The sequence below is a fragment of the Marmota monax genome, unplaced genomic scaffold, assembly GCF_021218885.2.
Source record: "Marmota monax isolate L192 unplaced genomic scaffold, Marmota_monax_Labrador192_F-V1.1 WCK01_AAM20220418_F8-fsc00081, whole genome shotgun sequence".
In the NCBI taxonomy this organism is placed as follows: domain Eukaryota; kingdom Metazoa; phylum Chordata; class Mammalia; order Rodentia; family Sciuridae; genus Marmota; species Marmota monax.
In genome coordinates this window covers 2,596,375-2,619,950 of record NW_026695234.1, presented here as the reverse complement: position 1 = coordinate 2,619,950, position 23,576 = coordinate 2,596,375, and the positions used below count along the sequence as shown (strand labels likewise).

The window sequence follows — 23,576 nt, the reverse complement described above, 5'->3', positions numbered from 1 at the left end:
GGCACGCTCCAGGGTGAAAAATATTAGCAACTGAATGATGTTTGAGCCTCGTTCCGGCTTCTGGGAAAATGCCTCTGACGTTCACTTCAAAAGAAATGTCACCCATATCCCCTCAAAGCAGAACCTGATTTTTCGGAATGTTTTCATAAACACGGAAAACCTGCTTGGCACGACTCAGTGCCAGTTGGAGAGCGAGGAAGCAAACACACGGAAAACCCGAAACTCCACCCTCCGACCCCCAGACAGACCCCCCGGACGGACTCCGGTTACCGCCCTCCGGACCAACCCGAAGGAGAGGGGGCGTGGCCGGGCGCGCGGCGCCCACGTGACCGCTGAAAGCTGCGCGCTGCCAAGTCGCGCGATCCGCCGTCATATCAGCTTATGGCGCCGGCCCCTGATTGGCTGGCCGCTTCTGCTGCCTGGCGCGTGGGCTCGGTTCCGCTCCTCCCGTCAGAGTCCGCTTACCGACGCTGGCCCGCCGAGGCATCCTGGAAGCGGCGGCGGCTGGAGCAGTGTGGACTCTCCAGGTAGTCACAAGTGCGCGGCGGAAGGAGGCGGCATACACCTGAGCGGGCCGGGGGCGGGAGGAAGAAGAGCGGTGCCGAGAACCTGCGAGCCAGGCCCGGGTCGGGGAGAGTGAACGTGTGCCTCTACCTTTCTTTTTCTTTGACCCGAAGCAGGCGTGGACCCTAAATGGAAGGCACTGGGCAGCTGCTGAGATCCCAGCGGTGAAGCTGACGGTAGCACAGACTGGCAGGTAGCTGGGCATCCTTACCTGAGGTGTGAGGGTGATGCTGGGGTGAGAGCGGGGCCCAGCAGAAGCACGCTGGGCCCGGTGTCCAGAAGGGTGGCGGCCAGATTGACACCTAGGGCAGAGTGCCCCGAGGAGAGGGTGTCTTAGGGTAAAGGAGGAGGTTTGACGTGAAGAAAACAAAGGTCGACCTTTGAAGAATGTGCAGTGTTTTATGTTGCTTATTGTGGATCTCTTGTCCAGGGACGTCTGGCCACTGAACTCTAAGGCTTTACTTTGCGATGAATTTCCCTTCGTTCTTGGAAGGATTTTCTTTTTAAGGGTCAAAAAAATTCGGCTGAAAAACTGGTCGTTATCTATCAGTTATTGGAAGGGAACAGATTGCAGGGACAACATCTCCAAGTGGAGAAGATTAAAAGGGAACAGGAAAGGGAACTCCATAATCTGTTACTTTAGCATGGTAAAAAGTCTTGTATACTGGCATCCCTTTGTTTACTGCAGAGTAAATTTGGAGGTGGAATGGGTGAGGAAAACATTGCCTCTGCAGAGAAAGTTACCAAACTGGAAAGTTTGTAGCAGTCTGGTGTTTTTAGGCGAAACCACCTAGGAGGTTACCTATGTTTATATTACGATAACTTTTCTTTAAGTTTCTAGTGATAAAACCTAATAAATAATAAATACATGGCCCCATCATTTATAGAGTATTTTTCTGTTAAGTTATATAATTAGCGTGGAGTAGTACCCAGAACCCCCCATCTACATCTATAACATCTTAAGAGACTAGGCTATGGAATGTACATCAAAGCTGCTACTTATTACTGAACAAGGTATTTAAGTATTCCTGACCTTAATTTCCTGTCTATAAAGTGGAGATTATAGAATTACCTGCCCCATAGAATTGTGAAAATTAGATGAGGTTATACCAAAAAAAAAAAAGTACCTAAAATAATATCTGGGTCTCAATACATGTTAGCTATTTTACCAATATTTTAAAAGTTAAGCAAAAAGGTAATAATACACTCAGTTATTCTAGGCCTAATAGGGTTTTATTGATAATTGTGTTTTAAGAAAAGGAGTTTTGTTTGTTTCTGCAAAGGCAAAATAATACTTAACAAAAATTTGTATTTCAAGGAGTGGTACTTAAGTGAAGTCCCTGACTTCAGAGGGTATAACCCTTTAAAATTATATGAGCTTGTAGTTACTGAGGATTTTAAAAATATAAGGAATTAAAGAGTTGGTATCCTGGTGAAGAAAGAGCTAATAAGACTTTTGTTTTTTAGTTAAAGATGGACACAATATCTTTATTTAATTATTTATTTTTATATGGTACTGAGTATTGAACCCAGTCCCTCACAGGTGCTAGGCAAGTGCTCTACCACTGAGCCACAACCCCAGCCCCCATGGACTTTGGACTTTGTAATCAGACTGCATGTGTTTGAATCCTAGCTACAGCATTTATTTACTCTGTGATCTTGGGCAGGGTACTTGAATTTTCTCTGCCCAAATTCTTCATCTGTAAAATAAGAATAATACTAGTACCTAACTCTTGGGGTTTCTTAAAAGGTTGAATAATACATGTAACATTTATGGTACTTAGTATATAGTAAATGTTAACATTAGCTATTATTATTTTTCAAAGAAAAGTCAAATGGCACCTTTTTCTACGTATGTTAAATTAATTTTGACTCAGCTTTGTCTCATAACAGTCATGACTCCTGTTTGTTGAGTACTTACCAAGTGTCAGGTGGTATCAGAAGACTACATAATAGGGCTGTGGTTGTGGCTCAATGGTAGAGCACTCACATAGCACGTGTTTTTAGGCGAAACCACCTAGGAGGTTATCTGTTTATATTACTATAACTTCTCTTTAAGTTTTTAGTGATTATAGAATTACCTGCCTCTCAGCACCACATAAAAATAAATAAAATAAAGGTATTGTGTCCAACTACAACTAAAAAATAAAATACTAAAAAAAAAAAAGACTGCGTAATAGCCGGGTGCAGTGGTGCATACCTGTAATCCCACCAGCTCCAAAAGCTGAGGCAGGAGGATTGATAGTTCAAAGCCAGATTTAGCAACAGCAAGGTGATAAGCAACTCAGTGAGACCTGTCTCTAAATAAAATATAAAATAGGGCTGGGGATGTGGCTCAGTGGTTGAGTGCCCCTGAGTTCAATTCCCAGTACCCCCCCCCCCCCAAAAAAAAGACTACATAATCACTAAACCTTAGAACAGTTCTATAACATAGATATGTTATCTTCATTTTACAGATATGTGTTGGAATATAATTTGACTTCAAAATTTAATTGTTGTTTTGAGATCATCTCACCATCAGAAGATTTTGTGTGTTAAATTTCAGAAATTACAGCAAAGTATTTGCAGATGCCTATTTACCACAGTCAATAACAGAATTGATTGAAACCAAAATTCTAAAATCACTTAAAGTAGGTTTAACTTCACAGTATCCGAACTGCCTCCAAGTGGACAGGGACAATTCCTCCTCCCAGGCACTGGTTTATTGTCAGAATAATCATGTACAGGTAATTACATATTAACCTTTTGGCATGTTCTTCAGGTAAAAGCAAAATGAAAGATTTTTAAACTTAAGAATTGATATGTTATTAATTTTAAGATTGAATGAAGAAGATAGGGTTTGAGTTCTTTTTGACTGCACCAAACTGTTTCAAGTACTGAACTGAATTAGTGATATTGGCACTACAGGTAGTTCCCAACTTAATGATGGATCAACTTAGGACTTTTCGGCTTTGGAATGGTGTGAGAATGATTTACCTTTAGTAGAAATTTTCTTTGAACTTCAAATTTTGATTTTTTTCCCTGGTTCATGATACACAGAATGTACTGTTGCAATGCTGGGCAGTGGCTGTGAGCTGCAGATCTCAGTTGGTCATGCCACTGTGAGGAGAAGCAGCCAGCCCTCTCCAGTGTGTGATGTCACTAATCTGGGAAGCTGAGTAGGTTAGGTGGGTGAAATGCATTTTCAGCTTACAATAGATTTATTGGCATATCACCCTGAGGAGCATCTGTATATAATATGTGGTTGAGTGCATCAAGTCTTACCATCCTTTAGTGGTGTACCAATATCCTCTTCAAGTTCCCTGGTATCAGTTAATATTTAGTGTACTTCCTCTGCTGTACTGTCTCCTTAGAAGGACTTCACCCCATATGACTTTAACTGCTTAACAAATACTCAGCTCACTTTTGAACCTCAGTTCATACTTAACATGGCCTGTTACTTATATTTAGAAGCCCAGGCAATTAGATTTAAGACCCAAACTGAGCCCATCATTCCTTGCTCAAACCCTATTCCTACCTACCTGAATCTACTAGCTCTCCAGTGTTTACTGTTTGTGTTATAATGACACCACTATCCACCCTGGCAAGTCAAAATTTTATAGATATCCTAGAATTTTTTCCCTTTCACATACCAGTGTCTCAGAGTTACCCATCTCCTATGGATCCCTTCCCCCATATTGGAGGTTGAATCTAGGGCCTCATACTTGCTATGCAATGTTCTACCACTGAGCTACATCACCAGCACTTTTCTTTTTAAATCTTGCTTTGAGACAGCGTCTTGCTAAGTTGCCCGGGCTGGCCTCAAACTTGCAGTTCTCTTGCCTCCGACTCCTGAATATCTGCAATTACAAGTGTGTGCTACCATGCCCAGCCTCTGGATTTTTTTTTTTTTTGCATGCTAAAATCTCTAAGTATGACCATATCTAAGTCTGTACTGTCATCTTCTCAGATAATCTAGCACAGGAACAACCAAATGAATTTCTCTGCTTCTCATCAATACTTCATTTTCCTAATGGAATGATCGTTATGAAATATGGGTCTGATTACACCTCAGAATTCTGTACCATGGCCTCCGCATTATGTGTCAGAGAAAGTTCAAATTTCTTAGCGTGGTAACAGATCCCTTCCTAGTTTAACACCAACCAGACATTAGGTTTATCCCATAATGTCTTTTTCCTTCCGCTTCACCCTTATCACACTGTTTGACACCTACCCACCACATCCAATGAGCCATGAATGTAGCATGCCCCTTACTACCATTTCAATTGTTAAATTTATTTGGAATGGCTTCCCCAATCTTTTCTTTCTGGTGATATCTTTCAAGCCCAAATTTAATGTCACATTCACTGTGAAGCCTTTTATTATATAAGCCAAGGGAGATTGTTGTGTTTTCTGCTTTCATATAATTTATATGTATACACATATATATATAGATATATACTTTATTGTAGAACTTGTCTTATTGGTGTAATTTGTTTCTGCATTTGCCTTACTTTTTTGGGGGGGGGGGTACTGGGGGTTGAACACAGGGGCACTTGACCACTGACCACATCCCCAGCCCTACTTTGTATTTTATTTAGAGACAGGGTTTTGCTGAGGCTGGCTTTTAACTTGCAATCCTCCTGCCTCAGCCTCCCAAGCTGCTGGGATTACAGGAATGTACCACTGTGCCTGGCCTTACTTTTAAGAATGATTTTGACCATACCTTTTTAATTATCCTCTGCTCATTACCTAGTATAGTGCTTGGCATTTAATTGTTTTTTTTGAATTAACAGTGGCATATGTGATGGATATACGTTAATGTTTAGCATTTGTTGTTAATTAAAATTTTCTTTCCCTGACAGAATAATAAGAAATGTTTGCAATTTATATCATAAGCAAAAGGCTAAACTCCCTAATAAAATTTTAAAATTTTATTTTTACAAAGAGAATAAAAATCCCAGTGAGAAAATGAGTACAGGATACAGATTATAGTTAAAATAAAGTAAATTACTCTAAATATGTTAAATGATGCTTAGCCTCACTCATAATAAGGTAAATTAGATATACACTAAGGTAGTCATTCTTACCTATTAAATTGATGAATATCCATAAGTTTGAAGATATCCTCTGATGGTGAGTTTAAGAGATGCAGGGACCATTCTCCATTGTTTAAGAATTTACAGAGTAGCACAACCCTATGGAAGGCAATTTAAGCAGAGTGTACCAGGATCACAAATGCATGTTTCTCAGCTTAGTTCGTCTGCTTGTAGAACTTTACTCAATACAGGCTTAATCACAATTCCAAAGTCTGAAAAGCTCTGAAAAACAAAGGTTGTTTTGTTTTTGTTTTAGGTTCAGCACTCATTTGATGACAACTCCTGACTCCAACTGATTGAGGTTCCTGTTGTGTCTTAGTGCACTGTTTCGCTTGCTGGTACTTTTTGTTATTTTGTTACATTAGATTTTAATTGCATGTGAAAATATCCAAAAAATGAAAAATGAGTGAGTGGGTACCAGATGAAAGGTTCCATGGTCAGATCACAAGAGTTGACCATGATGTTGCTTTTATGGTATTATAATAGGACCATGAGTAGAGAGTACACTTAAGTATTTGCTGAATTGACTAAAATTTTTCTCAAGTATAAAAATCCAGAATAGGGGTTGATAAACTTTTTCTGTAAAGGGCTATAGAGTAAATATCTTTGGCCTTGTCTCTGTTGCAATTACTCAACACTCCTTATAGTAGAAAAGTAGTCAGGGATGATAGATGATATATAAATATCTAGACATACCTGTATTCCAGTAAAACTTTATTTTGTTATTGTTTAAATAAAAAACAGAACCGGATTTGGCCCCTGGGCCACTGTTTGCCAATTCCTAACCTAGACTATTAACAAGAGAGAGAAATAAATGGTAATCTAGTTCTTAACAGCAAAAATACTTCTCCCTCTGTTCTGTAATTGGGAGTTTCTTTCCTTGTGTCACAAGAACAGGTGGTCTTTGACTTATATGGTTGTGGTGGCAATATAGAAACCTTTTAGGGTATTTATTTTTGGTCTCAGCACTGAAATAAAAATCTTTAGATTTGAGTCCTGGAAGCAGAGAGATGCAGCTGAAAATTGTATCTAAAGGAGTCACATTTGAGTACTAGTACCCTATGTATCCATCTTTCTAACTTGCTACATTACTGTAGTATGTAGTAGGAAAGAATCTGAAAGTAAAATTAGAGCTGATCTAGAATTAGAGCTGCCATTTGTCAGCTTGATCGCCTTAGAGAAAAAGCTTCCTGGGCCTCAGTTTCTCTAGCTGGTATCCCTGGGTAGAATATGAAAAGAGGTTGGACTAGAGCTGCTATTTCAGTTTCCTCCTAGCATTAAAGATGGCATTTTAGGGGAGGCCGACAGTAGCAGACTTGTATTATGTATGGTTTTCCTTAAATTGGGAACTTCCTATATAGTTTTTTTGAAATGTAGACATGCCAAGTAATTTTGCACATTTTCCTTTAGGGGCTAAGATGGACCTTGTTCTCAGTGCCGCAGATTATTATTTTTTTACACCATACGTATATCCAGCCACATGGCCAGAGGATGACATCTTCCGACAAACTATTAGTCTCCTAATTGTGACAAATCTTGGCGCTTATATCCTTTATTTCTTCTGTGCCACATTGAGCTATTATTTTGTGTATGATCATTCATTAATGAAGCATCCACAGTTTTTAAAGGTAAGAGACCTTCTTACCTATTTTCTAGCTACTGTTAAAGTAAAAATAACAATATAGTGTATGGATAAGATTTTTCAGATTAAACTGGGTATATGTAACCTTAAATAAAGTTTTTGAAACCATCCTCCAAAAAAAGTTAGATATTTTTTGTGAGGGTTAATCCCTTCCTTCCCTAATTTAAACAAACATGAGAATCTGATTTTTCAACAATAAACCTAGTATCTTATCTTGCTTGATACATAAATGAGGATTTGCTAATATTGATGAATAAATGTCTTCATTTATGTAATTATTTTAGTATTGGGCTTTCACAAACTTAAATATGTTTTTATCATGTTTTTCTTTAGTCAGGGGAGGCAAAATAATTTTAGAGTTGTTTATAATAATTTTTATACTTCAGTTATTTGTCAATAACTTCACTTAATTTTTTTTTCTAATATATAGGAAGGGTTGGGGATGGAGGTCAATCATGAAAGAAATGATTATTCCCTAACTATAAAATTTAATACAGATTTTGTGGGAAGGGGAAAAGGTTTCAGAATTTAAGGTATTTACTGTGTCTGCTTAGGATAAAAGGAATGTTTTTCTTACGCATCTATTACTGTGTATTAAAAGTTTTATAGAAACAGTTTGGAGGTAAGCCGCTTAATATAAAATAGTGTTTAAAAATCCAACCCAAAACAATTTTGTGTCAGTTTGTTGAATGTAGATTTTGTGACTTTTAAGTATTGGGAATTTCATTTTCAGAATCAAGTGTATCGAGAGATTAAGTTCACTGTCCAATCATTACCCTGGATAAGTATCCCCACTGTTGCATTGTTCCTGCTAGAGTTGAGAGGTTACAGCAAATTATATGACAACATAGGAGAGTTTCCAAGTGGTAAGTAAATAAGATGAGGGTTAGGAACACAAGTTGGTTTCTTTAAAAAACCATTACTGTCTCTTTTTTTCCTCCTTTTAGATTGTTCTATTTTGACTTTTGTTTTCATGCATTCACGTCTTGACACTTATGTGCATTTCTTTCATTTTATCTATCAACTTAAAAGTCTGTTGTAGATGAAATTGTGCCTGGGGCAAGACTGGAGTGATCAGAGATAGTCCCTTGCATCTGTTTTCTCTTATCATTATTGAATTTAAACTTCTAAAAAAGTAACTCAAGTAGTACATGGAAGTTACTGAAAATCAAAAAATACAGATTTTTAAGAATTTTTTTTAAGAATCCTGCTACTACTGAGAAACTAAAAATCTTTTGACATATATCCTCTCACTTTTTTGTATGCTTCTTTTTTTTTTTTTGTACCAGGGATTGAAATCAGGGGCACTCAACCACTGAGCCACATCCCCAGCCCTATTTTGTATTTTATTTAGAGACAGGCTCACTGACTTGTTTAGCACCTCGCTATTGCTGAGGCTGGCTTTGAGTCTAGTGATCCTTCTGTCTCAGCCTGCCAAGCTACTGGGATTACAGGCCACCATGCCTGGCTCTGTATGCGCATTATTTTTATTTTTTAGTTGTAGTTGGACACAGTACTTTTATTTATTTTTATGTGGTGCTGAGGATTGAACCCAGGGCCTCGCAGTTGCTAGGTGAGCGCTCTACTGGTAAGCCACAATCCCAGCCCCATGTATGCTTCATTATTTACATTGTAAAAACACATACTGGTTTGCACCCTGATATTTTTCCTCTTAATAAATATAGCCATATTTTCATATCAATGTATATAAATATAATATTTAATTATATAGATGTCTGTCATTATTAGTTGATCCCTAATTGTTAGACCTTTAAATGTCACTTTTTGTTGTTGTAGTTGTTATAAGCAGTCTCATGTGATTAAACTTTTGTGAAATTTTGAAATTATTTCACCAAGATACATTTCTGGGACTAGATGGGGGCTGGGGTTATGGCTCAGTGGTAGAGCGCTTGCCTAGCACAGGTGAGACCCTGGGTTCGATCCTTAGCACCACATAAAAATAAATAAGTAAAATAAAGGTATTGGGTCCAACTACAACTGAAAAATAATTAAAAAAAAAAAAAAGATACATTTTCTGGGACTAGAGATGTAGTTCAGTGGTAAAGTGCTTACCTAGTATGTACAAGGCCCTAGATTCAATCCCTAGCACTGTGATTATAAAAGAAAAAGATAAATTTCTGTTACCTAGTATATAGAAAGTAAGAATAACAGTATTTATTGAGCATTTATATGTGCCAGTGACAGTTCTCAGCTCTTCACATGCATCAGTCCATTTTTTTCTACAACAGTTCTGAGATAGGTACTATTATTAAGCTCCTTTTATAGGTGAGTAATTTAGATACAGAGAGTTTCAGTAACTTGCCTAGGTTACTCATAAAGAGGAGATGGACCTGAGACTTGAACTCAAGCTTGCTGGCACCAGAGCCTTGCTGTCAATGTAAGTGATTATAGTTATATAGAGGAGGCAACAAAAATGATGCCCTAAGGTGATGAATTGGCTGGGCCTTGAAAAACAAATACAAATGTGAACAAAAATAGAAGGATAGAGAGCATTCTAGACTTGTGGACATTGTGAATAAAGGTATAGAGGTAAGACATTGGGAGGAAGTGGAGTAAACCAGCCTGGTTACAGCAGAAGTGCACAAATGGTGAGGAATGACGAAGTTGGAAAGATCAGAAAGGGTCGGGTTATGGAATAAATGCTAGATTTAAGGGATTTAGTAAAAATAAAGTTCTAAGCAGGGAAGTACTGTATAAGGATGTATTTTATATAGGTTAACCTGAAGGAAAATGGGTAAGTAGCATTAGTAGTAGCATTCTCAGGTTTAAATAAAAGTGTCTTAGGAATATCTTTTTTGGGGGGAGTGGGGGGTATTAGGGATTGAACCAGGGGCACTTAACCACTGAGCCACATCCCCAGTCCTTTTTATTTTTTATTTTAAGACAGGGTCTTACTAAGTTGCTTGAATTTGTAATCCTCCATTCTCAGCCTCCCAAGCCGCTTGGATTAGAGATGGGTGCCACTGTGACCAGCCTTTAGGAATGTCTTTTCTGTTTCATGATACATATCTTTATAGTTTAATTAAGAAATTAATATGTACAATTTTTATGTTGTATATCAGTTTAAAAAAAGAACTTTAAAAAAAGATATCAATTAAAGGTAAGACATTTCAAGCTCTTATGTGATGGAAATAAGGAAATGACCAGCTTTCAGGGAGTGAAGGGAGATGATAACATATGAAGTTAGCTGAAAGAGTTCGTAATATTTGAGTCTAGGATCCCATTTTGCACTCAACATGAGCAGGTACAAAGTGAACTCTAGTCCTAGGAGCGCATCTTGATTCTCCTGTGCCTGCCATCTCTCCTAGGTTGGTTTCACCTTATTGTCAGTGTCATCTCCTTCCTCTTTTTCACTGATATGCTGATCTACTGGATTCACAGAGGCCTTCATCATAGACTTGTATACAAGGTAGAGTCATTGGAAGGGGAAAGAGAAAAAATACTACACATTTCAGCATGTATGATCATGAATTCTGTTCTCTATTTCCAAGAATTTCCTCTCACTGTATTAATACCTCAGTAGCCATACTCATAACCAGTACCTGATACACTTTGTTAATTTTTTTTATGAGTTTCACTTTAAGACAGACTTCTTTATGAGGGCTGTCTTAAAATTTTAGTTTTGGGGTAAAGAAAGAAGCAGGCCTTTTTATAAAGTATTTTGCTAATTTCAAAGGGATTTTTTAGTGAGATCATTTCTATAATGTGAGTGTGAGAAGCTGAGTTGACTGTGGCAGGGTTGAAGTTCTTGGTGCTGATTGGTGTCCTTTTCTTCCTTAGCGTATCCATAAACCTCATCACATTTGGAAGATCCCCACTCCATTTGCAAGTCATGCTTTTCACCCAGTGGATGGCTTCCTTCAGAGTCTACCTTACCATATATACCCTTTTATCTTTCCGTTACACAAAGTGGTTTACTTAGGTTTGTACATCTTGGTTAATATCTGGACCATTTCCATTCATGATGGTGATTTTCGTGTCCCCCAGATTTTAAAGCCATTTATTAATGGCTCAGCACATCATACAGACCACCACATGTTCTTTGACTATAACTATGGACAGTACTTCACACTTTGGGATAGAATTGGAGGTTCATTCAAAAACCCTTCCTCCTTTGAGGGGAAAGGACCACTTAGTTATGTGAAAAAGATGGCAGAAGAAAAATGCAACAGCCCTACAGAAAATGGTTGTAAAAATGAAAAATTATGCAATGGAGAATTTACAAAGACTAAGTAATTATTGCCCAATTATTCTTAAATATTTTTAATAAGGAAAAATAATCTACACACAGCCAAGATACACAGCAAGCAATTGGTATCATTTGAAAATCATTGTGTATTCGGCTAAGGAATGGTGACAAAGTAGGTCAAGGAAAGATGGTGTGACCATCAAGATTAGAGTCTCATGCTTAAAATGCCAGCTGCTGGCCCAGGGGTCAATTTTTGTCTTTCCAGCCAGCAGATCTGTAGTTTGATTAGCCTAAAGAACAATTCTAAATAAGATAGAAAATATACTACTAAGGGGAATAGGCTATATCCTTTTGCCTTAATCCACCTGTATTCATTAAGAAAAATTCATTGTGCTTAATAATACCAAGACTAAGCACCATAACCAAAAAATACTAATATAAAGATGGTTCCTTGTTCCAGGAATGGTTAAGTCTTCAGTGTTGGTATGATAATGAATATTCATAGGACTTTGTTCAAGTGGAAATGTCAGTGTGAAAAAGAAAATTTGATATAGTAGATAGCTATGTCAATAATTTAATGGCAGGTATATATAATAAAATGATTATCTTCCTATACATAGGAGCCTCATTTTCTGGGACACTGTCAAATAGTCCATTTTACTGATGAATAAATAAATGGAAATTTTTTAAAAAATCAATTCTACCATGATTTAATCCAGATATGGGATTATTTAGCTAGAGATGTTGATGCTTCTCATTTAAAAACATTATTTAATAAGTATAAAAAATGGAATCTGAATATAGTTAGAGAAATTTGATGCCAAAGTAATATATTTGGCACTACTGATTTTTTAAAATAAAATTTATGCACTGCACTTTTGATATGTTTCAAAGTTACAAATCCATCATTGTTTATAAAAGGAAGTAATTGCCAAATATTTAGGTCTTCTTCTGAAGATTTGTTTTGAAATCTGATTCTCCTATTTCTCTACTTTTCCCCATTGCCTCTGCAAAAAGGCTTAACAAATACTTTCATAAAGAAATGTGTGTATTGTAACATAAATATATTGGAAAAACATGTTTTGTAAAGGCATTCTACTGTTTATCAATCAATAAAAGTTGATCATCCTGTTATTAAACTGTATCAGTTAAATATTATAATAGCACAAAATATGTTCTATGCAAAATTTGTGTCAATTTGAAACCACAGAGTTGATGTGGATTGTTAAAGCTATTTTACAACATTCTAGATGTTCAGTGTCAATGAGAGATATTTCACATCTTTATTAGATTTGAGTGTTTTAGTAAGAGACCGGTCATAAAATTTAATGCCTGGGATCCAGAAGAAAATGTTTTTTATTGTTACATTGGTAAAATGCTGTGTTACTTCACTGTACCAATTAGCATTTTATAACAGATAATCACCTGAGTGCTTCTCACTAATTCCCAACCCCATCACAGTGCTGAACCTTGCCCAAGAAAAAGAAGGAAATTAAGAAGTCATTTGTTTCCTAATAATAGTGACAGATAATATGAATTGAGTTTTCTTCTTTACCAGGCATGGTCATGAGTATTTGACATGAGGAAACTAAGACCCAGCTAAAGTAGCTTTTCCAGAGTTTATTCCTTGCCCATGTTAAGTCCCATGGGATGTTTCTGGTCAGCGGGCAGCTTCCTTGGTGGCTTGCTTTTTCTCAGTCTGTAGAGCCCTCTTTATTGAAGGGACACATGGGAGGGGGAAAGGAAATGTTTGCTCATGGGCAATTTCTCTGGGTCAGGCTTACAAGTGGTGTGTATCCTTTCTGCCCACATTCTTTGAACACAACTGTCCTGTGGTTACCTCACTGAAAGGGACGTGTGGAAATATGTGCAGCTATTTTCTGGGAGGAAGGGAAAGCCAGTTTTTTGAACACTTAGCCGGTTTGCCATATCCATGTGGTTTATAACCCTCGTTGTGAGGAAATAAAGTTGTCAAAATGGCAAATGAACTCAGAAGTATCTCCGTGCACTGGCTGTCTTAACATCTTTAATTCCATACCTCCAATATGAGTGTTAAAATTTCCTCTAGCTTTTTATTCCTGTGTTGCTTAGTAGATAGGAAAGGACATCATTTATGATTTATGGCAAGAGGAGTTCTAACTTTTATGCACTATGCCACATTCTCCTATTCTCTATTAGAGGAATTGAGAGAATGTTGTATCTAAATTCTTCTCTATAAGAATAGCAAGTGAAAGCCTTTTTTTCCTTGACTTTGAAACCTTTTCTAGTTATAGGACAGAAAGGGAAAAGAATAAGGTTACATTTTCTTCTTTTATGGGAGAAACTGGAAAGTGGTTGGAGATGTGAGAATACATTTTAAAAGCCTGGAGGCTTTCTGAGTCTTCATCTTCCTCCCTGTCTCTGTAAGGTCAAATGCTGTGAATCTCCTACTTGTTATCCCTCCTCTCATGTTTCTTTTTCCTCCCATCTTCTAGAAGAGACAGAGTTGGGAGAGAATTGTGAGTTCAGCTTTTGATTCATACAGGTAGGTTAGTTTTAGAAGATGTCTGGGAGAAACTCAGGAGAGAGATTTGGGGTTAACCCAGGTAGAAAATTTGAAATCATGAGATTGCCAGAAAGAGCATAAAAAAAGGTATCCATAGACATGAACCAGCTTGAGGAGTGCTATGGATCTGAACATGTCCCCTAAAATTCATACTTACTCACCAATATGATGATATTAAGAGGTAGGGCCTTTAGGAGATAAGGTCTTGCCTTCATGAGTGGGATTACTGACCTTTTAAAAGAGGTGTGAGGGAACTCTTCATCCCTTTTGCTCAAATGATGTGAGGACACGATATTTGTCCCCTGCTGGAGGATGCAGCAACAAAGCACCATCATAGCAACACCACATCCCGGCCAGATGCCGACCCCAGCTCCTTAATCTTGGACTTCTCAGCCTCCAGAACTGTGAAATAAATTTCTAATTATAAATGACCTAGTCTAAAGTTATTTTGTTAAAGCAGCCAGAAATGTTTAAGGCAAGGGGAAAGAACTTTCTTTTCTTGTCTTCCTACCTTCAAACCCAAAACACTTGACTAGCAGTCTTATTTCAGCACTTTCTGTTTCCTCTCACCTTTTATTATCACATGCACCTTATTTTGGGCCACACATTACTTGAAAGTAGAGACTGTATCTGAGTTATCTTTGCATTAAACCATTCTCACAAAATGCCCAAGAGTCAAGGAATACTTTGCTGTATCTATTGATGAAGAGTGAAAATGTTGTTCCCTTTGAGGCACATAAATGTGCTAAGCACTGCACTCCATGCAAATATTTAATCTGTTCTGAAGTTCCTTTTTTACTCAACAAAACGTTTCTCATTTATTCATTAGCTGACAAGTGTTAAGTACCCTGGGGGAGCCAAAAGGGGCAACGTAAAGCAAGCAGGGTCAATGACGGTCCCTACATCAAAGGAAGGCTCATTTGTTTCCCCTGGAAGTAATAGCCTTCTCCTGGAAGCAGACAAAACCCACCAGTACCCCAGATTCTGACCACATATGAATCAGTAATACAAGTACTGATTCGGAGGTCAAATGAATCTGCATACTCAGCTGTAAGCACGATGCTCTGGATACAGAAGAATCCTTCGAGATTCTGTTTGATCATATTAAGAAAGCGCAGACCTAGGAGGATGATTGAACTTCATCTCAGAGTTACTATTGCTAAGAATTTTGGATTCAAATGGGAAAGCGTAAGTCCTGGCCCTCCCACTTCTGGACTGCATGACCTTGATTTCTCCATCTGAGATGGATGAAAACACTGCCTACCTAATGAGATTAAGTTAGAGGCACTCAGGTTACTATATGTGTAAATTGTGCTTATTGCTTTTCCTTCTAAATACAGATTATTGTTATAACTCAGATAGGCTCTCAATAGAAATTGCAGGGGAAAATGCCTAGATAGATGCACATTGGAGGTTGAAAGACATTGAAGTGAAGTAAAGAAGAGCCTCAGAAAAGCATACAAGTAAAGTTAAAATTGATACAGTATTTACTGTAAATTGACATTGTAAGAGGTAAAATATCTAGATTATTGATGCTAGGTAATTTCACTTTAAAAACACATTACTTCAAACCATAATGCTAGTGTAGAAGATGTGAAGATAAAATAGAAGCAATGCAGCTTCCCTGAAAATAAGAAGACATTTCTTAAGAAAGGAAGGAAGCATGTAAATCACATGTCAGCTTTACAGTCAAGGCAGTATGGAAAGAAAAATACATGCAAAATTTAGTTTTTTCTGGGGCTGGGGTGTAGTTCAGTGGTAGAGTGCTTACCTAGCGTACATGAGGCCCTGAGTTTGATTCCCAGTGCAACCAAAAATATACATACATTTTTTTCCCTTAAATCTTGATCAACTTGAAGATCTTACTAAATTGTAAGTTCATTAAAAACAATTTTTAAAAAAATGGCATTCTCATTTCATGACTAACTTATAATTTAACCTTCAAATTCTAAACATTCACTACCATTTACACATTAGTTATATTTCTTAAACATTTGGTAAGAGATTTAATATTTTGATTCAATCCCCTAAAGATAGACTTGGGGACTTGACATATTTTTCTAAGTACCTTGACATCTTTTCATTACTCAACCATACTTAGTCACAAAATAGCATAACGGTATCAGAAGTTAGTCACTTGACTTCAAAGTCTTTGTACCACAAGCTCTTTCTTACTTTTAACATCGTTTGTTACATTTTCCTCCATTTTAAGGTGATAATTTTATTCAGCCATATGTTTAGATGAAAACTTGGCCTCCTGACGTGTGCTACCAAACAAAAAACTAGAAACCGTGCACATTCAAATATTAAGACAGCTACTATACTGATTTCTGTCTGATATTCGTCAAGATAGTTCTTCTTTTTGGTCAACTTAATGGCGGTGTAATTTACATACAATTAAGTGTACTCATTTTAACAGTGCCATTCAACTAGCTTGAACAAATGTATACACTAATGTCAACCTCAACCAAGATAGAGAAGACTTTCTTCATCAGAAAAGGCTTCATTTCTCTCTGCTATCAATCTCACCCCAGCCCTAGGTAGCCACTGATCTGCTTACTATCACTGGAAGTTAATTTTTCCTGTTTTTTCATTTAAATTGATTAAAACTGTGTGTACTCTTATATTTAGTTTCTTTAGCTTACCATATTTTGAGAATCATGCTGTTGTATATATCTGTAGTTTGTGCCTTTTTATTACTGAATAGTATTCCATTGTGTGGTTATCTGTTGATGGATGTTTGTTATTTCCAATCTGGAGTTATGAATAAAGCTGCTATAAGCATTTGTGTGCAAGTCATTGTGTGAATCTGTCTTTTCATTTCTTTCTGGTAAGCATGAAAATTCTGGAGTCACAAGGTAGATGTATGTTTAATTTTATTTAAAAAACTATTAAACTTTTCCCAAGTGGTTGTGCCATTTTACATTCTCACTACTGATGACTAGAATTTCATTTTCTCCACATTTTCACTAACAATTTGTCAGTCTTTGTTTTTAAGCCCTTCTAGTAGGTATGAAGTAGTGTCCCATTATGGTCAAATTTGCATTTTCCTGTGACTAATGATTTTAAGCAACTTTTCTCATATTTCATCTTTTGCAATGTATCTGTTCGCTCTTTTGGCCCATTTAAAAAATTATGTGGTTTTTCTTTCCCTTATTGGCTTATAAGAATTCCTTATATATTGTCACAATTTCTTTGTCAGATACATTTATTAGAAATCCTTAATAATTTCATCCAATCTGGTTTACCTTTTCATTTCCTTGATGATGTCTTTTGATAAGAAAAATTATCAATTTTCTAAGTTACTATCAATTTTCTAGTTACTAAGCTTTTGTCCCATCTGGGAAATCTTTGCCAGCCCCAAAGTAAACCCAGAGTTTTCTTTGTGGGAAGGTTTTTGATAATGAAGTCAGTTTCTAATAGCTATAAGACTCTCCATATTTTCATTTCTTTATTAGTTTTGATACACGTTTTTCATCTCATTGTAATAAATTGTGTTGAACATTCCCTATTTTAATGCTTGTAGGATCTGTAGTGATATTTCCTTTTTAATTCCTTATATTAATGAATTGTGCTTTCTGTTTTACATGATCAGACTGAAAGAATATCAATTTTATTGATTTTTTTTAAACCAACTGCCAAGGTCTGAATGTTTTTCCCAAAAATGAAAATGTGAAACTTAAGTGGGGTTTTTAAAAAGTGATTTAGAACATGAGGCCTCCACCCTTGAGAATGATATAAGATTATTAAAAAAAAAAAAAAAACTTAGAAAAGTATCCCCTTTCCTTTTCCATCCTTTCTTCCATGTGAGGACATAGCATTTGGCCTCTCCAAGAATGAAGCATTCAAGGCACCATTTTGGAAGCAGAGACCAGGCCCTTAGTTAGTCTTCCCAGTCTCATGAACTGCAGGAGATTTCTGTTGTTTGTTTATAAGTTAATCAATTTCAGGTATTTTATTACAGCAGCACAAACAGACTAAGACACCAACGTTGTGCTTTTTGATTTTTCTATATTATATTCAATTTATTTGATTTCTACTCCTATCTTTTTCTTCTACTTCCTTCGTGTTCAAGTTGCGCTTTTTTCTTCTTAGCTTCTTAAGGTGGAGGTTCAGACTATTTATTTATTTATTTATTTATCCATTCAGCCATCCATCTTTTATATGCATTTAAAACTACAAAATTCCCTCTAAGTACATCTGTAGCTGTTGCCCACAAATTTTGATAGCATTGTGTTTTCTTTGTTATTTGGTTCCAAGTACTTTATTTCAGTGAGATTTCTTCTTTAATCTGGGTTTGTGTTACCTGAGCCAGATCTCAGATTCCCACAGATTACTTTTCTGCATAGTTCCTGGTTAACATGGCTACACAGGTTGTTTTGTGTGTGACTTAGAAGGTAGAAGTGGAACAGCAGCCATCTTTTTAAACTTGGGCATATGGAGCAATCCACAAAACACTCTTTGAGTTCACTTAGATCGTCATATTCTATGGTTGCCCTGAGGCTGCAGCTGGGTTTGCAGCACCTGCAACTCCTGTCTGATGCTCCTTCTGTTTCTCCAGATTTGGGATCTGGTTTGTGTTTAACTCCATAATGAAGGGTACCAGCCTTTGTTGTTTGACAGTCCCACCTCCAAGTTGGGACATGGGTGAGAAGATGACAAAGGAGCCAGTCTGTTCTGAGCTCCCTGCTTGTATATTCATCTTTCCTTCCCAACCCCAAACAAAAACAGTGGCCTCATATGGACTATGTAAGGAGCTTCCACAGTTGCCTGGGGTCAAATCCTCACTCCTCTGATGGAATACTAATTAAAGAATTTGGCACTGAAAGTTGTTCCAGAGGTCAGAACTTAAGAACAGATTCTCTGGATTGGCCCTGTGCTGTCTGCAATTGGTTCTTTGATATGAGTGGATTTAATAATGACCTTATTTCTAATAATAAAGGAGATATTGGGGGTCCATGATCTGCAGCAACAAAACAGCTGAAGAGTACCTCCAATACCTGTAATAAGTGCTTGTACAAAGCAAGGCTTTGGAGGAACAAGTTTCTGCTGCAGAGAACATTTTAGTGGAAATAAGGAGTATAATGGGTTTCGTTGACTGCTTCTAAGTGTTGAGGAACTTGAGCAAAGAAAATAATGAGCTCATGACTTTAAATTCCTAGTTCAGTGTCCAATTAAGGGACTGCAAAGCCTCTATGACTTCCCTAAAATACACCTACACTTGTAAGGTCAAGATTTTTGAAATCTATCTTAAAGTTAAATTGTACATAATAAAATTTGAATTCCACCGGCTGAGGTTGTGGCTCAGTGGTAGAGCACTTGCCTCACATGTGAGAGGCACTGGGTTCAATTCTCAGCATTGCATGTAAAATAAATGAGTAAAATAAAGGTCCCAAAACTATACAACTAAAAAATTTTTTTTTTAATTTGAATTTCCAATCTTATTGTGTGTTGTATATTAAAGTGATGGCATTGATGAGGAAGAAATGGGACTCTAAAAATGGATAGGGACATAACAAATTTCTATGAAAACTGGGAACCTTGAGCCCTCCTTTGCTAATTAGCAGAGAAAACTGTATAGTAGGTAAAGTATTTTGAGGCAGCACTATTTAGCAAAAGGAGATATGGCATAAAATGGACATGGGTTTAGAAACTGATTCTGAGTTTTTGTTTAGGAATTAAGCATCTCTGCTATTGCAGGTGGCTGCCATTGTTAAATAGCTACCTTGTGTGTTACACTGTATAGACCCCTTCACAAACATTATTTCATTTAATCCTCTCAAAAAACTTGGGGGCAAATCCAAATCTTTCCAGATGAATAAACTTGAGACTGGCAGGTTTATGGTGATTTGCCCAAAATCACAGAGCAAGTTTATGACAAAGTCAGGACTTGAACTCAGAACTTAAACTCAGGTCTGTTTTACTTCACAGCCTGTGGTTATATACTTGGATACACTGCTTTAATGTAAAGATGGAATGAAACGACATGTGCATGACCACTATATCAAATGACCTATGTTAGTATCCAGTAAAAGGTTCTCATTTATTTGTTTTCAATCAGCTAACAAAAGCCCTATTACCTTATTTTTTTAAACCCACTCAGGGAATAAGGATCTTCAAAACCCCTTCACCTCTCAGTCTCTATCTAGGTTCAAGCCCTAGATTCACAGGTCATCAGGGTGAATGACTAATATCTTAATCCTTCTTTAAGAAGGAGCTTTTATGGAATCACAAAATGGCAGATCTATCTAGGACATTAGAGATCATGAGATCAATCTTTGCTGAAGAAGAAATAAGACTGAAGAAAGAAGGTACTTGACCCAATATAACTTAATGTCACTTGGCAAGTTCATGAGCTTGAATGGTAAACTACTGAAGTCGAGAGAAGGACAAAACATCACTAAATCAAGGTTCGGATTCCCTGTAAAGCAACTATGCTAATGAAATCATGCAGAACAACTCCAACTGTATTTTTTTCAATATTGGAGTTATAGAAAAAGTAGTCTATAACTGGTTATAGATAATCCTTTTGAGATTCTATTGTTTCAAGTATCATCCTACAAGAAGCTGAGGAACCTGTTTATCAGATTGTTTCCCCCCTGTACCAGTGATTGAACCCAGGGGTGCTTAACCACTTAGTCATAATAACCCCAGCCATTTTTATCTTGAGTCAGGGTCTTGCTAAGTTTCTTAGAACCTCACTAAGTTGTTGAGTCTGGGTTTGAACTCAAAGTCCTCCTGTCTCAGCCTCCTGAATGGCTGAGGGCTGGGATTACAGCCATGCACCCAGCTTATTTATCAGATTTCTGGGTCAGGGGCTGGCTGGGAAATTCCCACTTGTTTAGGAGTAGCAAGCAACCAGCTACTTGAGTTAGAAAATCAGTGTTCTCTGAAGGGGAAAGGCCTACATTGTGCTCCAGTGTAGAACTTGGTCAGGACTGAGAATGAAGTCTCAAAGTGGCGCGAGAGTGTCTCCTCCTTTCCCTCCCTGTTGTCTCCTTTCTCAGTCATTTAGTCCTAAAACCATTAGGCAAGGTCAAGCAATGAGGATGTCCATGTTAGCCACAACTCAGTGTGGGAACTTCAGCTGGAACAGCTTGAGGAGGACTTGTGGCTTCATGCGCTATTCAGCATACATATTACATATAAGATTTAAGAAAATCTATAGTATGCATTTAGTTTATCTTTAAAAATTAAAGAAGAAAGAACTTAACATGATATTCAGAAAGTCCTCCCAGAGGAAGTAACATCTAAGCACAGACCTGAGAGGAGAAGGAGCAGGTCACATGGGTACATGAGGAAAGAGCATCCAGGGCAGGCGTTTGGCATGGTTGAGAAAGACCAAGGAGGCTGCTATGGCCTGAGCCTGGTAGGGTCTGAAAAGTTAGAGAAATGGGAGGCAGCGTATAAGGAAAACAGCAAGGATGGTAAGGAGGCCAGAGGGGGCAAGGTGTGTCCAGGTTGCTCAGACACAGAGGAGTGAGTTAGGAACCAGTGAGTGACGGAGAGAGTACCAGGTATAATATCTGAAGACAGAACTGCAGGTCAGGTCAGGCTCGAAGCAGAAAAATTTGCACACCCAGGTCTCAACCATTGTCCCAATGCCTGGTCTTGGCTTCATCACTGTGTAACCATGGACATTTAACTTACCTCTCCAGGTCTTTGTCCCCATGTGTCAAAGGAAGAGCCAAGTTTTCTGTCTCCTCCTCTTCTCATGGAATGGACTTCCCTATGAGACATTAAATATAAGAGTGAGTAATTACTGGGAACTATGCAAGACACAGATATTAAAATGTCAATCACTTCAAGAGGGTGGACTAAAAGCAAATGTGGGTTCTTGGGGGAATTCTCTCCCCTATGAACTCGGCAATTGTCTTTTTACTGGTGAACTTTTTGTTCTCCCTTGTTCTGTTTGGTATTTTCCCCGACTGAGGCTGAGCAGTTTCTAGGATCAGGCTGTAGGTGGAGTAGTTAGGCTTTTTCCCAAGTTGTAGCCATAAAAGCAGAAGCATCCACCTTTCTTGTCTAGACAGAGGACGTGCGTGGAATCATAAACCCTTTAGGCTGGAGGGATCCAGAAAGGTCATCTACTCTTTCTCTTGTGTTTAGAAAATTGTGGTCTTAAATCAGCCTGGTGGAGATGCATGCTCCCTGCTACGTTCCTTTTCACTGGATTTAAAGCACCACTGTACCATTCGTGGCCATTTATTTTAGGCTCAACAATAACAAAACCAACAAAACAATAATTCCAAATAAAATCCAATATACGCATGGGTGTCCATCCCTCCCCCATGGGACAAAACACCACTTTGGGGGCTGCAAGATATCACAGTAGTTCTCTACATTCTGATGGTTTGTGAAAAGGTTTTCTTTGAATCTCATGAAACATTTTATTTATTAGTGGTTGAGATTTCCCAGCAGTGTAAGTCTAGATACAGAGAGGAAAAATACCAGGCAAATATCTTTCCAAGGAGCAGGAGTAAAATATCAGTAGGGTATTATTGAGAAAGATGCAACATCTCCACAGGCCCCATGAAGATTCATCCCCATTTCTGTATCTCACCCTCAAGGAGATGTGTGAACAGATCATTCTCAACTTTATGAAACTGGTATGCTCCTGGAAACTTTTCTTTGAAATTAATATCTGCATACCTAATCCTGATTTTCCATTAGAAATTTCATTCTTTGTTTTGTTTTGCTTTGCTTTCTTTGTGATACTGGGGGCTAAACCCAGGGCCTACAGAGCTACATCCCCAACTCCCGTGTTTTCTCTTTGTACAAACCTACATCTAAGGATTAATGAAGTTATATTTAAGAGCACAGTTAATATTTTAGATTTTACAAGAAAAGATTTTCATAATCAGCTATTCATAATACTCAAAGCATTTTTTAGAGTATATGTATAAACTTCCCAGCAAGTTTGAGGGGGAAAAAAATAGCCAGGAGTTGTTTGAATCAGATGTTAGACACCTTTTCAATTAGACTCACACCCCATATCTTATAGCAGGAGCCCAACACAGCTGTCTTTGGGTGTTGCAGCCTCTTTCTCCACACTTTTATAAAATAACCTACTTTTTATGAGTAAGCAGGTTAGTTTAGAAGCAGCAATTAATTAGCAAATGGGAGAACACCTCCTAAAGGTGGAAATTCTCAAACATGAAAGTTCAAATAATGTTATTGTCATTTAGGTAGATTCATTCATTCAACAAATAATTTTAATAACCTAATATATTTCAGGCATTGGGCTAGGAGGTGGGCTAAAACAGTAAACAATATCAAAAAGAACAGTAAGTATTTTGATAGGGAATATATAGAAATTCTATGAGGTCATAGGTCAGCAGGATCTCATATAGCTTGGGGAAAGTTTTCCCTAAGGATGTAATAATTAACCAGATCTCTAAGGGTGGAGAGGCAGGAGGGTGAGCAGAAAAGGTTTCTGGGAGGAAGAACAGTATGGAGGAAGGCTCAGAGATGGAAGAGTACGAACCATCCAAGACACTGAGTGATGTCCACCATGGCTGGAATGCAGAATTCTTT

The 23,576-nt window shown here is 37.6% G+C and overlaps 1 protein-coding gene across 4 annotated transcripts; it reads left to right on the top strand.

Moving 5' to 3' along the window:
• Positions 1–393: 393 nt before the first annotated feature.
• Sc5d (sterol-C5-desaturase) lies at positions 394–16,834 on the top strand. Of its 4 annotated transcripts, none has more exons than XM_046438616.2 (7): positions 405–527; positions 681–757; positions 5,899–5,980; positions 7,053–7,270; positions 8,018–8,150; positions 10,614–10,714; positions 11,086–16,834. In XM_046438616.2, exons 4-7 carry the CDS (start codon positions 7,061–7,063, stop codon positions 11,539–11,541), a joined length of 900 nt encoding a protein of 299 aa, XP_046294572.1. In that variant the 5' UTR covers positions 405–527; positions 681–757; positions 5,899–5,980; positions 7,053–7,060; the 3' UTR covers positions 11,542–16,834. The 4 variants fall into 4 exon arrangements, with proteins under 4 accessions (XP_046294574.1, XP_046294572.1, XP_046294573.1 ...); XM_046438617.2 differs by having other exon boundaries at positions 472–527; positions 678–757; XM_046438618.2 differs by lacking the exon at positions 681–757 and having other exon boundaries at positions 394–527.
• Positions 16,835–23,576: the final 6,742 nt, after the last annotated feature.

Bases quoted from the DNA above. Each gene is read 5' to 3' on its own strand.
- Sc5d (XM_046438618.2), top strand. From the start codon at position 7,061: ATGGACCTTGTTCTCAGTGCCGCAGATTATTATTTTTTTACACCATAC. The intron at 7,271-8,017 runs GTAAGAGACCTT...TTTCATTTTCAG, and splicing joins AGCATCCACAGTTTTTAAAG to AATCAAGTGTATCGAGAGAT. The intron at 8,151-10,613 runs GTAAGTAAATAA...CATCTCTCCTAG, and splicing joins CATAGGAGAGTTTCCAAGTG to GTTGGTTTCACCTTATTGTC.